At 41.5% G+C, this 14,327-nt stretch overlaps 1 protein-coding gene across 2 annotated transcripts; it reads right to left on the reverse strand.

Annotated features, from left to right (window-relative positions):
- Positions 1–2,350: 2,350 nt before the first annotated feature.
- LOC139366156 (dual specificity protein kinase CLK4-like) lies at positions 2,351–13,979 on the reverse strand. 2 transcript variants are annotated; one of them, XM_071103319.1, is made up of 12 exons: positions 13,809–13,979; positions 13,049–13,206; positions 8,110–8,368; positions 7,328–7,427; positions 6,853–6,919; positions 6,515–6,631; positions 5,295–5,461; positions 4,145–4,239; positions 3,840–3,969; positions 3,376–3,458; positions 3,052–3,222; positions 2,351–2,912 (listed from the first exon to the last, which is right to left on the reverse strand). In XM_071103319.1, the coding sequence occupies exons 2-12, from the start codon at positions 13,204–13,206 to the stop codon at positions 2,763–2,765; spliced, it is 1,497 nt and encodes a 498-aa protein (XP_070959420.1). In that variant the 5' UTR covers positions 13,809–13,979; the 3' UTR covers positions 2,351–2,762. The 2 variants fall into 2 exon arrangements, with proteins under 2 accessions (XP_070959420.1, XP_070959421.1); XM_071103320.1 differs by lacking the exon at positions 7,328–7,427 and having other exon boundaries at positions 13,809–13,928.
- Between the last annotated feature and the right edge of the window lie 348 nt (positions 13,980–14,327).

The raw sequence follows: 14,327 nt of genomic DNA on the forward strand, positions 1-14,327 counted from the left end.
AGAAATGTATATTGACAAGATCAGAATGCTTTTCCCAGTGACGTCACTCTAATAATCAGGGCCGGTCCTTGCCTTTCTGCCGCCCCTGCAAGAATAGAATAGTCCCAGTAAGCAAAATTACATTCCAGACGTTGAAGTTAGGTTCTGAATGAAAGATGAAAAGGTATATTCCATATGTTTAAAATAGATATGGACGTTGAAAAGGCCTCTTTTTCAGACTTTGAAAATATGTGTTTTCTGGATGTTGAAATCAGGCTCATTTTTAGTTCTGAATTAAAGTTGAAAAGAAGGTAATCTATGCTTGGGCCAAATCCAGGCTGTTCCAGACTGGATAAAATCTAAAAGAAACATAGACTGCACCAAAAAAAGATCCAAAAGGCGTCGGTTCGTGCTTACTGAGGTGTAGCCTACAGTGTTGCCTGACATTTTATGATAAGCCTACCGTTTGTAAAACACCAAAAGTAGACGTCCGTTCTGGACAGGACCAAAAAAAAGACATTGGCTCACGCTTAATGTGGTGTAGCCTACTATGTTGGCCTGCAATATTTTATTTTTTCGCTCTGATCAGCTTGTCAAAAATGTACAGATACAAACTTGAAACCACTGATCATGACAATAGGGTTCAACTCCTGGACAGTGTGATTGTCCATTCCATTTTGTCCATTTCACTTTGAGCTGTCCTGTTTTTAGGATATGTTGCTTGTTAACATGACATTTTTATTTTATTTGATTGAGCACCATTTAAGCTAGGCTATTTGATCGGAGAAACAGTTTAGCTCAGAAAGTACTGCCCTCGTCAATCTGCCTTCATCGACGGCCGCCTAATCCTGCTAATAAACCTATTCATGACGACTACTGTATATATTCTTAACATGGACAACATTGCAGTCAATATATGCATGTGGTTATGAGAATGAAGATAAACAATAATAATGAACTTGAATAATTGGATAACTTCACAAAGTGACAAACTCAACCATGTCAGTCTCACAACCTGGTTTTGTCTCAAAATGCCCACTGATGTCACTTCCAGTTGATGACATCGCATAAAGATAAAGGATAAATCCACAATTTTTATGGGGGGGCGGGGGGGAGATTGGTTGGCGTAACTGGGTTGAGGGTAGACTGAGTTATGCAACTAAATATTGTGTTTTTAATCAATAATCCCACATTTATTTGGAAACATTTATGGGATTATATGCACATTTTATTAGTAATATCCGAAATACAAATTCAGTGAAGGCCATGGAGGTCAAGACACAATGATTGGTGTCAGTGGAAAACAAGATAGTTTCTGATATTAAAGATGACATTTATGTAACGTTTCTTAAACTTCATTGCAGGGGACATTTTAAAACCAGAACCTGGAACTGGAGCAGCGGTTCCCAACCTAAGGATCCTGAGTTTCCTGGGGGGTCCCAATGCCTTATTGATTTGAGGGATTAGGGGTCATTTTGGGGAAAGATTGAGAACCCCTGAACTAAACACAATGCTGTGCACAGGGTTATCTTTGTTGTTGCACATAATCAGTGGGGTCCGGAATTATTGAATCCCTTGATAAAGATGAGCAAAAAATACTGTATCAAATAATATTGTATGCAATTTTTTTTTTTGGGGGGGGGGTTATATTATTTTATACTAATACAATTGCTCAGAGAGAGATCATGTTTAAGATGTAATAAAAAAAATCTTTAAAAGTCAAAATGATTGGATCATGTTTTCAATACTCCTGCACACTCCCCTTGCGAGGATAAAACACATTGGGAGGGATTTTAGAACATTCCTCCATACAGAATTTTTACAGATCCTTGATATGTCGTCTGCGCTTTATGGATTGCCTTCAATTCAACTCACAGGTTTTCCAGCCCGGAGGCTGAGATGGCCACTGCAAAATGTTGATTTTGTGGTCAATTAACCATTTCTTTGTGGATGGTGTGTTGTTGAGATTGTTGCCTTGCTGGAAGATTCACTTGTGGCCAAGGTTCAGCCTCCTCACAGAGGCAACCAGAATTTTAGCAAAAATGTATTGGTTCTTCATAAAGCATAACAGCCCAATAAAGATCCACCACCATATTTTACAACAGGGATGAGATTTTCTGAAAAGGCATTGTTCTTTCAGAGGCAGAACCCACCATTGGTGTGCCTGACCAAAGAGCTCTATTTTCATGTCATCTGACCATAGAGCTCTTTGGCTACGCACACCAATGGTGGGTTTGGCCTTCAAAATTACAAATATGCAGAAAATAACTCATATGCATAAGATTTTAGCAAAAAGCTGAGTTTGGTTTCCTGAAAAAATGGGATGCAATTATTTTGACAGCCATCTTTGAAAATTCTGGATCCCACTAGATACTTTCATATTTCAGTTTTTATTGAGAAATGTACACAGTGATATTCCAAAAGTTACAAATCCAGTCAAATTGAAAAAAGGGACTTGAACAAAAATTGTACAACTCAATAATGCATCAGATTAATAAGTACAAACAGTTGCTACTACAATACTACAAAATAATAAATTAACACTAACTAGCATGACAGCGATGGACTTTGTGACATCGGCTGATGTAAAAAGGGCTTTATAAATACATTTGATTGAAATTTGATTGACTACGGAGCCATGTGGGTAGACTGATACAGTCATTGCTAAACAATCTCTCTCGGAGAGTCAGAAAGTATTGCCACGGCGATCATCAATCATCATGGTTGTTATGGCGATGGCCATTGCCCCAACGGTTGTCACAGTGACAGGTAGGGTTGGAAGGTCAGTTTTTGGTGGCCTTGAGTAGGCAGGTGAAGAAGGGGTGTCTGAGAGCCTGGTCCAGGGAGAGGCGTTTAGTCGGGTCATACTCCAGCATCTTCTGGACCAAGTCAAACAGCTGTTTGTGGTCAGCACTCTGGGCCGTCATGTATTGCTGAGAGAAGAAGACAGAGGAGATGGTTAGATTCATCGATATCAGCCAACACAGGACACACCAACACTGTGATTCAGAAGGCTTTATATAATTTGCAATACAAAATAGGTTCGCCCATATTGCAAGAGGCCCTCCTCACCTTGAGTGGTTTGCAGTGTTTCCTCACATATCTGCCAGAAGAGCTGTGTGCGTCCCAATCCAGCTTGTAACGATGGACGTACCGACGCTTCCTGGTTTTCTGCAGGAGGTGTACAGGTATGGGGCCAAGGACCCTCTCCATCATAGCCAGGTGTTCTTTACTGTCGTGGGTCTGGAGGAGAGAAGAGAGATGGAGATGAGGCTACATTCAGGACACACTGATCTACCCTTGCATAGAAATAAGCCTGAACACCTTAAGATGAATGCATGATTTAGAAGGCATTCTAGTATGACGCTGTTGATGTGATAGCAGATAGTCACCCACCTGGAAGAGAGTTGACCCCAGGTAGTACTCGATGAGGATACAGCCCAGACTCCACACGTCACAGGCATGGTCCCAGCCCAAACCTACACACCGAGAGAGAAAAGCATTACATCACTAACAGAGAAACGAAGGATGCAAGAGCCCCATGTGCCCTGGTTAACAGAAGTGCTATAGGGAATAGGGTGTCATTTGGGACACATCTCAAGTCTGTAAGCACCTGTATCACATACCATCAGTAAGTGCCTGGACTATTAATTGGTTGATAAGAGTAAATAATTATTGTACTTTCACTGTAAATATGTAACCCATTGCACTTTTCATATTCATTTATTGTGTATTATTCTGAGTTTTAACAAACAATGTACTTTGTCCTTCTAAGCAAATTACCAAATGACTTTCCCCCTGGTGGGATAATAAAGTTGATCTAATCATGACTTGGCGTTGTGGCAAAGTTGGTATCTTACCCAGAATGACCTCTGGAGCGCGGTAGTGGCGCGTGGACACTACGGAGGTGTGGTGGTCGTGTTCATACGTGGCGTTGCCAAAATCAACCACCTTCACATCCGGGTTCTTCAACGTTCTCTTGTCACGTCTCTGTAGGGCAGAGATGAGTCATGACAAATATTCATTTGAGTTAGTCAGACAGTACACAAAGTCAAGTCATGTAAGGCTTGACAACCAAATCAGTGAACCAAATCAGTGAACTTCAGTTCATTTAAGGTGAGTCCGTGTATTGTCAAATCGGAGAGCAGGTAGATAAGACTAGTACCATTTTGGCATTGTACTCGATGTCGTACTTCGAGTCCACAAACAGAATGTTCTCCGGCTTCAGGTCAGTGTGTGTCAGCTTGTTCTTATGCAGGACTAAAACAAACACAAACAAAACACAATCAACACAGGCAGGAAAGTAAACAACACTTGTTTCTATTACACCATATGCTTGGATACACTCGTATTAGGGATGTGCATCTTTTCCTTTCAAGACAATTCGATAAGCATCTAGATAAATGCAGCCTTTGTTTTTTGTCCTCTCCTCCTGGTTCTGAAATCACTATAACCCAATAATGAACTTGTCATTTTTGCAGATGAAGTGTTTGAGCTAGTTATCTTATCAATATTTATCATTTACAAATGAGCTATGACAAGCCAATGAATATACAGCACAACTTTGGATTTACACCCCCATCTCAAAATCCAATTTAAAAAAAATATTGTTGAAAAACAAGCAAAACTATTGCTGATGGTGAACCTGAACAATCAAAATAAAATATATTTTAAGTCCCATTCAGCAGGTATAGCCAGATCAGTTGTCTCCGGTAGTTCACTTCTATTCTGGTAAAATATTTTAACAGTTGTCACTTTATCATTTTAATGCTGAAGGTGCAAGACCAGGAATAGGAGCGAAGCTGGCTACAGTGCAGTTTGACTAGGCTACATTTATTGCCTGGGGTTGTTTGGCATGCAAAATGACTTGTAGATCAATGACTGTCAACATAGTCACATGCAGTTTGACACAGAAGGAGAGAACTTATCAGTTTTCACAAAATATTAGGTATTTTCAGAAGGTAGAAAAAATGTAATATGATTGGTTACAGGTGATGCATAACGTTTGAATTGATTTTCTGACTGATGCATGCTACATTTGGATCAGTTTAGGGTCTGCAGACTGACATCCCTAACTCGAATAACAATCTCTGTCGTCACCACTATTTACAATGTCTGCCTCTCAAATGACACCCATATTCCCCCAAAAATGCACTGCATAGAGAAAAATAGGGTGCAATTCGGGACACACAATAATTCAGCAGTGACATTTAGCAGTGGTCTTATCCAGAGTGGATGGTGGTTACTACCACAGAAATCCTATTCACTGACTACTCCAATACGTTCTAAAATGTAATTTTATGGTAACTACTCACATCGTACGGCTCTGATGATCTGGTAGGCCATGATTCTGATGTGTTCTACGGGGAAAGGCTGGAAGTTGTTCTGCTTAAGGAAGTCATAGGTACTGAGCCCCAGCAGCTCAAACGATATACACACGTGGCCATGGTGGTCGAACCAGTCCAGCATCCTCACACACGCACTGAGACAGAAAGAGGGAGGAGTGAGTGGGGAAGGACAGAGACAAAACAGGGACTTGCATTTACATTTTTGTCATTTAGCAGTTTCTATGCCTTCCACTAGATGTCAAGTCTTTAGAAATTGTTTCAGGCTTGTATTCTTATAAATGAGGGAGTAAGACCAGTCTGAATGAGTGGACCCTGACGTGTCACAGAGCTTTTTCATGCGCAATCCCGAGAGAGTGCATATTTCTTGTTTACCTTTTATATTGATGGCGTTATTGTCCGGTTTAAATATTATAGATCATTTAGGCTAAAAACAACCTGCATATAAACATCGTTTGACATGTTTCTATGAACTTTACGGATACAATTAGGATTTTTTGTCTGCCTGTTTTGACTGCGTTTGAGCCTGTGGATTACTGAAGAAAACGCGAACAAAACGGAGGTTTTTGGATATAAAGAGACTATCGAACAAAAGGAACATTTATTGAGTAAATGAATGTCTTCCGAGTGCCACCATATGAAGATCATCAAAGGTAAGGGATGAATTTTATCTCTATTTCTGAGTTTTGTAACGCTTCTGCTTGGCTGGTTACTGTTTGTAATAATTTGTCAACTGGGCTATGTTCTCAAATAATCGTAAGGTATGCTTACGCCGTAAAGCATTTTTAAAAATCTGACACCGTGGTTGGATTCACAAGAAGTTCATCTTTAAACCTATGTAAAATATGTTTTGTTTTCTGAATTTTTATAATGAGGTTTTCTGTATTTGAATTTGGCGCTCTGCAATCTCACTGGATGTTGGCCAGATGGGACGCTAGCGTCCCACATACCCTATAGAGGTTAAGGCAGCTAGATAGGTAAGATAATGTCTGATATTGATGACAAACACCGATATGTGATAATTAAAGTGAGATATTTTAGCGATAAGTAAAGTGTAAGACTGGCAGATAGCCTTTCTACTGCTGTGTAGCCAACTGCTGCATGTGTGACTGCTTCTCATCTTCGTAATGCAGGGCCAACCTGATTTCTGCTAATGTATGTGGCTTGTTCTAACTGTGTGTGAGACTTACTATCTCCGGTCACAGTCCAGAGAGTTCATCTGCTCCAGCACCTCCACCTCAGCCATGGCCGCCTCACGGTAGCGGTCAATGTTTTTAATGATCTTCAGTGCCATGCGAGCACCACTTCTGGAATCACAGACGACACAAACATCCAACAGTTAAGTCTAGAGAAGGGAGAGGCTTTCAAACGAGAAAGTGAATAAAAGATTGAGTTTGTGAGAGCATACTGTACACATTCGAGCGGGTCATTCATCTCGGCTCGAGGGAGGTGCTCAAAAGTTAACGGAGAGAGCAGAAAGAGTAGCACAGTCACCGTGACATCCAGACGTTTCCAGTGAGCGACTTACTTAGAGTGATCGATGCATTCCACGACTTTTCCAAAGGCTCCTTCTCCTAGAGTGGACACAATCTCATCTACAGGGATTAAAGAGTACTAGTTAGAACCAGAGGAGTGACGACTGGCATCCACTACCATGACACCTGATCTGCCACAAAATGGCTGCCGCTAGCACTGATTTGACCTAAGCTGCTTTGTTTGATATGGATTTAGCATTATACTGTCTGCAACTAGAACAGAACAGGGCTCCAAGCCAACAGCACATAAGACACAGTACACACATCACACTAATAATGATGTTATGTAGCAAGGTGTAATACTAATCAACATTTAACAATACAGTGATAAACCCTACCCGCCCAAATACAATACATGCCTACAATAGAATGGGTATTTTGCAACAGTACGCCATATCAAAACCAAACTGTAACAACAAAAGAGATATAGATAGTTGACAGAGAAAAAAAGGGGAATATATTCTATACATCTCGCTCTCAGCATGTCTCCCCTGTGATAGACCAGGTGACCCTCGTCATCATCCACAACACTCCTGGATCTTTTCCTGCTCCTGCGATGATGGCTCCTCTGTTGTCCCATCACGACCATCACCACCATCATCAACCATCAACCACCATCATCATCGACCCAGAGAACATCAGGCCAGGCCACCACAACCGGAGGGAACGTGCCATTCATTCATTCAGCGGGCGGAGAGGGGGGAATCGGACGTGGGGGAAGAGATTCGGATGGATCGGCCCATTCAGAGTGGGTGGGTAGTAGCGAACCAGGCAGCGCCAGCGGACCACAGCGGGAGCAGCACATTCAAATTCAGCCCCACCAGAGAAAGGCATAGGGGGCGTCACCACATAGTGGGTGTTACAGAAGAGAAACACGGCAACAAGAATGTTCATGTGAGAGACTTTCTCAAAGTAAATGGTACAAAAAAAATGATAAGCTATCACAGTGTTGAATATGCTAATATGAATTTGTCTCCTTCAAGTTACAGTTCCTGGTTATCTTCTGACTGTGAATGATAAATATAAAGCTTCCCTTGACTATTCTTATTGAATCCTCGTAAAGGTGTTTGCTCCTAGTCTGTTAAAGTTATGCCTAGATGATCGTCAGTGAATTTTGGTACTAACATAGGATCCATAAGTCTTTTTTTACTGTGGGTGTGGTACATACGGCGAGAGATACACACACAGAATGCTAACACCATTAATAACCATATTGGGAAGGAAAATGAGAGAGTAGGATGTTCTCATACCGAGTAAGAGGAGCGTAGGTGAGAAGGGCTGCGTCTCCGCCCTCGGCGGCTACTGCGTCTGCTGCGGCCGCTCTTGCCGCTCCGACCAGATGACTTGCTGTAGTGGTGCCACTCCTTGTCCCTTTCACGGTCTCCGTCTCTATCCCTGGAGGCGCCCCTGCTGTCCTCGTCGTAGCCCATCTCCAGGCTGGCTACTCTGGCCCCCTTGTCCTTAGACTCTAGCCTCTGCTGATTCAGGCTGTGGGTCTCCAGGTAATGCCTGAAAGGGAGAAACACAGCTTAGCGACCGAGTCCTCCTCCTGCCTACTTAGCCACTGCTTGGTTCCAATGGCTTCACCGACACCCTATCCCAAGGGGCTTTATATGTATTAGTAACAAGCGGATTTACGACTACAGGGTGCTACATCATTATTACAGTGTTCTTGGTGTGAAAGCCTAGAGTCTGGCGTTCAAGCACCTGGTAGATTCATAGTTCTAGGGGTAAACTGACGCAACAAACTAGACAGACAGAACAGATCATGTGACATGTAGGGCGGCAGGTAGCCTAGCGTTATTTACCGGAAGGTAGGTAGTTCGAATCCCCGAGCCGACATGGTGAAAAATGTGTGGTTCTGCCCTTGAGCAAGGCAGTTAACCATCCACAACAACAGCTCTCCGGTTTAGGATTGAGTTAAAAGCGGAAGTCAAGTTTTGGTTGAACCTTGTGTGCAATTGACAAAATAAATGTTATCCTTTCATATCAAACCTTTCACATTTATCTATCATAAATATGAGAAGCCAGCTGAATGTATATGTATATAATTATGCATAAGCAACCCCCCCCCCCCCCCACTCCAATGTGCACACTGGAAAGCACAGGTGTCCACTACGACAGTTGTTGATGTGGCTTAGTGACGAACCCGTGAAGCCCTTTCAGGAGAGGCTTTGAGGAATGTGGTCTGAAGCAGACCTTCAGAGCCATGATGGCACCCTGGTGGGTGTCAGGTCTCTTCCAGGAAAAGGTCTGCGTCGCTGGGGGACTTAATATTAGAGCTGCCTTGCCCTTTCCTCCTGCCCTGGAAACTTCCACCATGAACTTCGCTCACATAGCATACAACTCAGGGACGGACACAGAAACTGGAAAGGTTTAAGCTTCCAGCAATAAAAAAAGACATTGAAAATGTCCAATGACTTCCCATAAGAGTTAAAACTTTGAAAATATAAAGAACAGGGTTCATACACATTTTGACAAATGGAATTCCATGACTAAGGAATATTTCAGGATATTGGCAATGAGGCCCATTATCTACTTCCCCAGAGTCAGAAACCATTTTTTATATATACAGCTGAAGTCAGAAGTTCACATACACCTTAGCCAAATACATCTAAACTCTTTTTTTTCACAATTCCTGACATTTAATCCTATTAAAAATTCCCTGTTTTAGGGCAGTTAGGATCACCACTTTATTTTAAGAAGGTGAAATGTCAGAATTATAGTAGAGAGAATGATTTATTTCAGCTTATATTTCGTTCATCACATTCCCAGTGGGTCAGAAGTTTACATACACTCAATTAATATTTGGTAGCATTGCCTTTAAATTGTTTAACTTGGGTCAAACGTTACAGACAGCCTTCCCACAATAGGTTGGGTGAATTTTGGCCCATTCCTCCTGACAGAGCTGGTGTTACTGAGTCAGGTTTGTAGGCCCCCTTGCTCGCACACGCCTTTTCAGATCCACACACAAATGTTCTATAGGATTGAGGTCAGGACTTTGTGATGGCCACTCCAATACCTTGACTTTGTTGTCCTTAAGCCATTTTGCCACAACTTTGGAAGTATGCTTGGGGTCATAGTCCATTTGGAAGACCCATTTGCGACCAAGCTTAAACTGATGTCTTGAGATGTTGCTTCAATAGATCCACATCATTTTCGTGAAGTGCACCAGTCCCTCCTGCAGCAAAGTACCCCCACAACATGATGCTGCCACCCCCGTGCTTCACGGTTGGGATGGTGTTCTTCGGCTTGCAAGCTTCCCCCTTTTACCTACAAACATAACAATGGTGATCATGGCCAAACAGTTATATTATTGTTTCATCAGACCAGAGAACATTTCTCCAAAATGTACGATCTTTGTCCCCATGTGCAGTCGCAAACCATAGTCTGGCTTTTTTTGGCGGTTGTGGAGCAGTGGCTTCTTCCTTGCTGAGTGGCCTTTCAGGTTATGTCGATATAGGATTCGTTTTTACTGTGGATATAGATACTTTTATACCGGTTTCCTCCAGCATCTTCACAAGGTCCTTTGCTGTTCTTCTGAGATCGATTTTCACGTTTCGCACCAAAGTACGTTCATCTCTAGGAGACAGAACGCGTCTCCTTCCTGAGTGGTATGATTGCTGCGTGGTCCCATGGTGTTCATACTTGCGTACTATTGTTTTTACAGATAAACGTGGTACCTTCAGGTGTTTGGAAATTGAATTGCTCCCAAGGATGAACAAGGACTTGTGGAGGCCTGCAATTTTTTTTCTGAGGTCTTGGCTGATTTCATTTTCCCATGATGTCAAGCAAAGAGGCACTGAGCTTGAAGGCAGGCCTTGAAATACATCCACAGGTACACTTTCAATTGACTCAAATTATGTCAATCAGAAGCTTCTAAAGCCATGACATCATTTTCTGGAATTTTCCAAGCTGTTTAAAGGCACAGTCAACTTTGTGTATGTAAACTTCTGACCCAATGGAATACAGTGAATTATAAGTGAAATAATCTGTCTGTAAACAATTGTTTGAAAATGACTTGTGACATGCACAAAGTAGATGTCCTAACCGACTTGCCAAAACCATAGTTTCTTAACAAGAAATTAATGGAGTGGTTGAAAAATGAGTTTTAATGATTTCAACCTAAGTGTAAATAAACTTCTGACTTCAACTGTACATATACACAGCCGTTCAAAAGTTTGGAGTCACTTGGAAATGTCCTTGTTTTCCATGAAAACATACATGAAATTAGTTGCAAAATGAATAGGAAACATAGTCAAGACATTGACAAGGTTACAAATACTGATTTTTAATTCAAATAATAATTGTCCTTCAAACTTTGCTTTCGTCAAAGAATCCTCTATTTACAGCAATTAAAGTCATGCAGACTTTCGGCATTCTAGTTGTCAATTTGTTGAGGTAATCTGAAGATGAATTTCACCCCATGCTTCCTGAAGCACCTCCCACAAATTGGATTGGCTTGATGGGCACTTCTTATGATCAAGCTGCTCCCACAACAGCTCAATAGGATTGAGATTGGGTGACTGTGCTGAACACTCCATTATAGACAATACCAGCTGAATGCTTCTTCCCTAAATAGTTATCGCATAGTATGGTACTGTGCTTTTGGTCATTGTCCTATTGTAGGAGGAAATTGGCTCCAATTAAGCGCCGTCCACAGGGTATGGCATGGTGTTGCAAAATGGAGTGATGATCTTAAAGAAGGCTATTTTACCCTGTACAAATCTCCCACACTACCACCACCACCAAAGCACCCCCCAGACCATCACGTTGCCTCCACCATGCCTGACAGATGGCGTCAAGCACTCCTCCAGCATTTTTCATTTTTGTGTCTCACGAATGTTCTTCTTTGTGATCCGAACACCTCAAAGATAGATTCAACGGTCTATAACACTTTCTTCCAATGTTCCTCTGTCCGGTGTCTGTGTTCTTTTGTCTATCTTAATCTTTTATTTTTATTGGCCAGTCTGAGATATCACTTTTTCTTTGCAGCTCTGCCTAGAAAGCCAGCATCCCAGAGTCACCTCTTCACTGTTGACATGGATACTGGAGTTTTACGGGTACTATTTAACGAAGCTGCCAGTTGAGGACTTGTTTGAGAAACGGATGCCGCACTAGACACTAATGTATTTGTCCTCTTGCTCAGTTGTGCTCTGGGGCCTCCCACTCCTATTTCTATTCTGGTTAGAACCAGTTTGCGCTGTTCTGTGAAGGGAATAGTACACAGCGTTGTACGAGATCTTCAGTTTCTTGGCAATATCTGGCATGGAACAGCCTTCATTTCTCGGAACAAGAATAGACTGACGCGTTTCAGAAGAAAGGTCTTTAATTCTGGCCATTTAGAGCCTGTAATCGAACCCACAAATGCTGATGCTCCAGATACTAAACTAGTTTAAATAATCTAAAGAACAGCTACTTTGAAGCAAGGCATGCCTCATAATATAAAATAAAACATTAAGGGTTCAAACAATTAAGTATGTTTTCAAAATGCATTACTCCATCCAGCTCACATTGTAAAGTGGTGGGTGACGCGCTGATAGCCTGTTGCCTGCACTTGAATGAATGGGAGGTGCGGGTCAATACATTTTTTGAGAGAATAGATATATTTTTTAAAATTGTACACCAAAACAATTAATACACAATGGCATTTAGAATTGTTGTGCAATGAATGGGCTTATAAAATCATCTATTACTCCAGCATCAAACAGCTGAGGAGCTGCAGGAGAATCCTGCTCAAAATCGGCTCTGTATGCAGTGCCCATGTTATAGTTGTGTTGGATGAACCTATAGACGATAAGTATGATAGTCAAATGTATCAAGGTTACACCGAGAACATTAAAACGACTGATGATAAACAAGCAGTTGTCAATTTTTTAGGTGTAACAGTTGGGATAATGGGTCAATTCCATTAACAACATTTCTCATTCCTGGATTGAGGTACATTTCCTGAGCCATATCACTTGTCTCAATGTAACCTTGATTGCCTTCTGACCCCTGTGCAGGTCAGTTTAAACAAGCGTGATGGGATTTTTTACAATTATTTAACCAGGCAAGTCGGTATGGTTGGTATTTCTAGTAAGTAAAAAGGAGAGATCTAGTTAAGGGTTGCTTGAGGATAGGTGGAGCATCTGATAGTTCTGTTGGCGACTACAGTGAAGTGATGACAGATGGGGTCACAATATTTACCCTTCATTTGATTCGAGGTTAAGTCTTCGAGATTTGTTCTCCCTTTCACTGCTGTGCGAATCATCTTGCCTCTGTCGCTTTCGGCTCTCCACTCTCTCCTCCCAGCTGAACTCATTTAGCCAAACACCAGGGGCACGCATTCGCTTTGACTGCCGCATCTGCCACACAAGTGATGAATTTTCACATTAGATGCATAGCTAGCTAACGTTAAAGCTAACAACATGGCTAGCTGCCAACAAACGTCGAAAATAATTCAAATCTAAATATAGCTAACGTGAAATTAGCTAGCAAGCTAGATATTCGTATACATGTAATATAGTGAATTCAACCATACAATAGGAGACCTATGAAATTACTATTTTGCAAGCATTATCTAGGTAAGTTAGCTAGATAAACATGGTCAATCTATTCTCTTTGTTGCCACTGACTGGCAACGTCTTTGTTCTATATTGCTAATTAGCTAACGTCGTTAGCTTTCTAGCTAACGGTAACTAAAGTTAACTAATAACAAAAATAAGTTAAACGTAAAGTCAGCTGGCTAGACGTCTATAGATAACGTTAGCAACATCTGAGAGACACGCTGTAGCGTCAACACACAACAAAAAAAACGATTGTCAATATTTATTTTCGGGTAATAACGCTTTAGCTAGCTAGCTTCCTGGTTCGTCGACGAAACGTGGAGGCTAGCAAACGGCTTAACATTGAACTGATTATATATGGTTTCCGTTCTTCTATGACACATGAAATAACCTGTCCTCACCTTATCTAACGATTGATGTATCCCAAAATACGAATTAATAGGTAAAAAATGTATTTTTCAGTAGCTACTTCTGTACACTGCACAAACTAACCTCCCTACAAAATGGCGAACTCTGCTGCTGGAACTTTCCATACGTAAGTAAATAATTGACGTCAAATGCTGTACTACGCCCAATGCTGGGAATTTTGGAGATTGTAGTTTTTTAAGAAAACGTTTCCTGTGGGTATTGAGGAAGAGAATGTAGGTTTCCCTTTTTATCTGTGCAGCAGGCCTGAAATCCAAACCATTCCTCACCCTCAGTTGGCCCATTCTGATGAAGGTGTCCCACGCAGAAACGTAAACCTATTTGTTTGTCCCGTAAATAAACTCAGACACCAACATCCATGCAGACACCCAGTGTTCGTATTTCTTTATTTTCCCTTCCTGGATAGTCACCTGTTGAACTGTCCTGGACTAAGTACTGAATGTTTTTGGATTATCAAGTCAGAGAGCATTCTGACGGGCTGTACGGAAACTGCA

Source organism: Oncorhynchus clarkii, chromosome 14 (genome assembly GCF_045791955.1).
Source record: "Oncorhynchus clarkii lewisi isolate Uvic-CL-2024 chromosome 14, UVic_Ocla_1.0, whole genome shotgun sequence".
NCBI classification, from domain to species: Eukaryota; Metazoa; Chordata; class Actinopteri; order Salmoniformes; family Salmonidae; genus Oncorhynchus; species Oncorhynchus clarkii.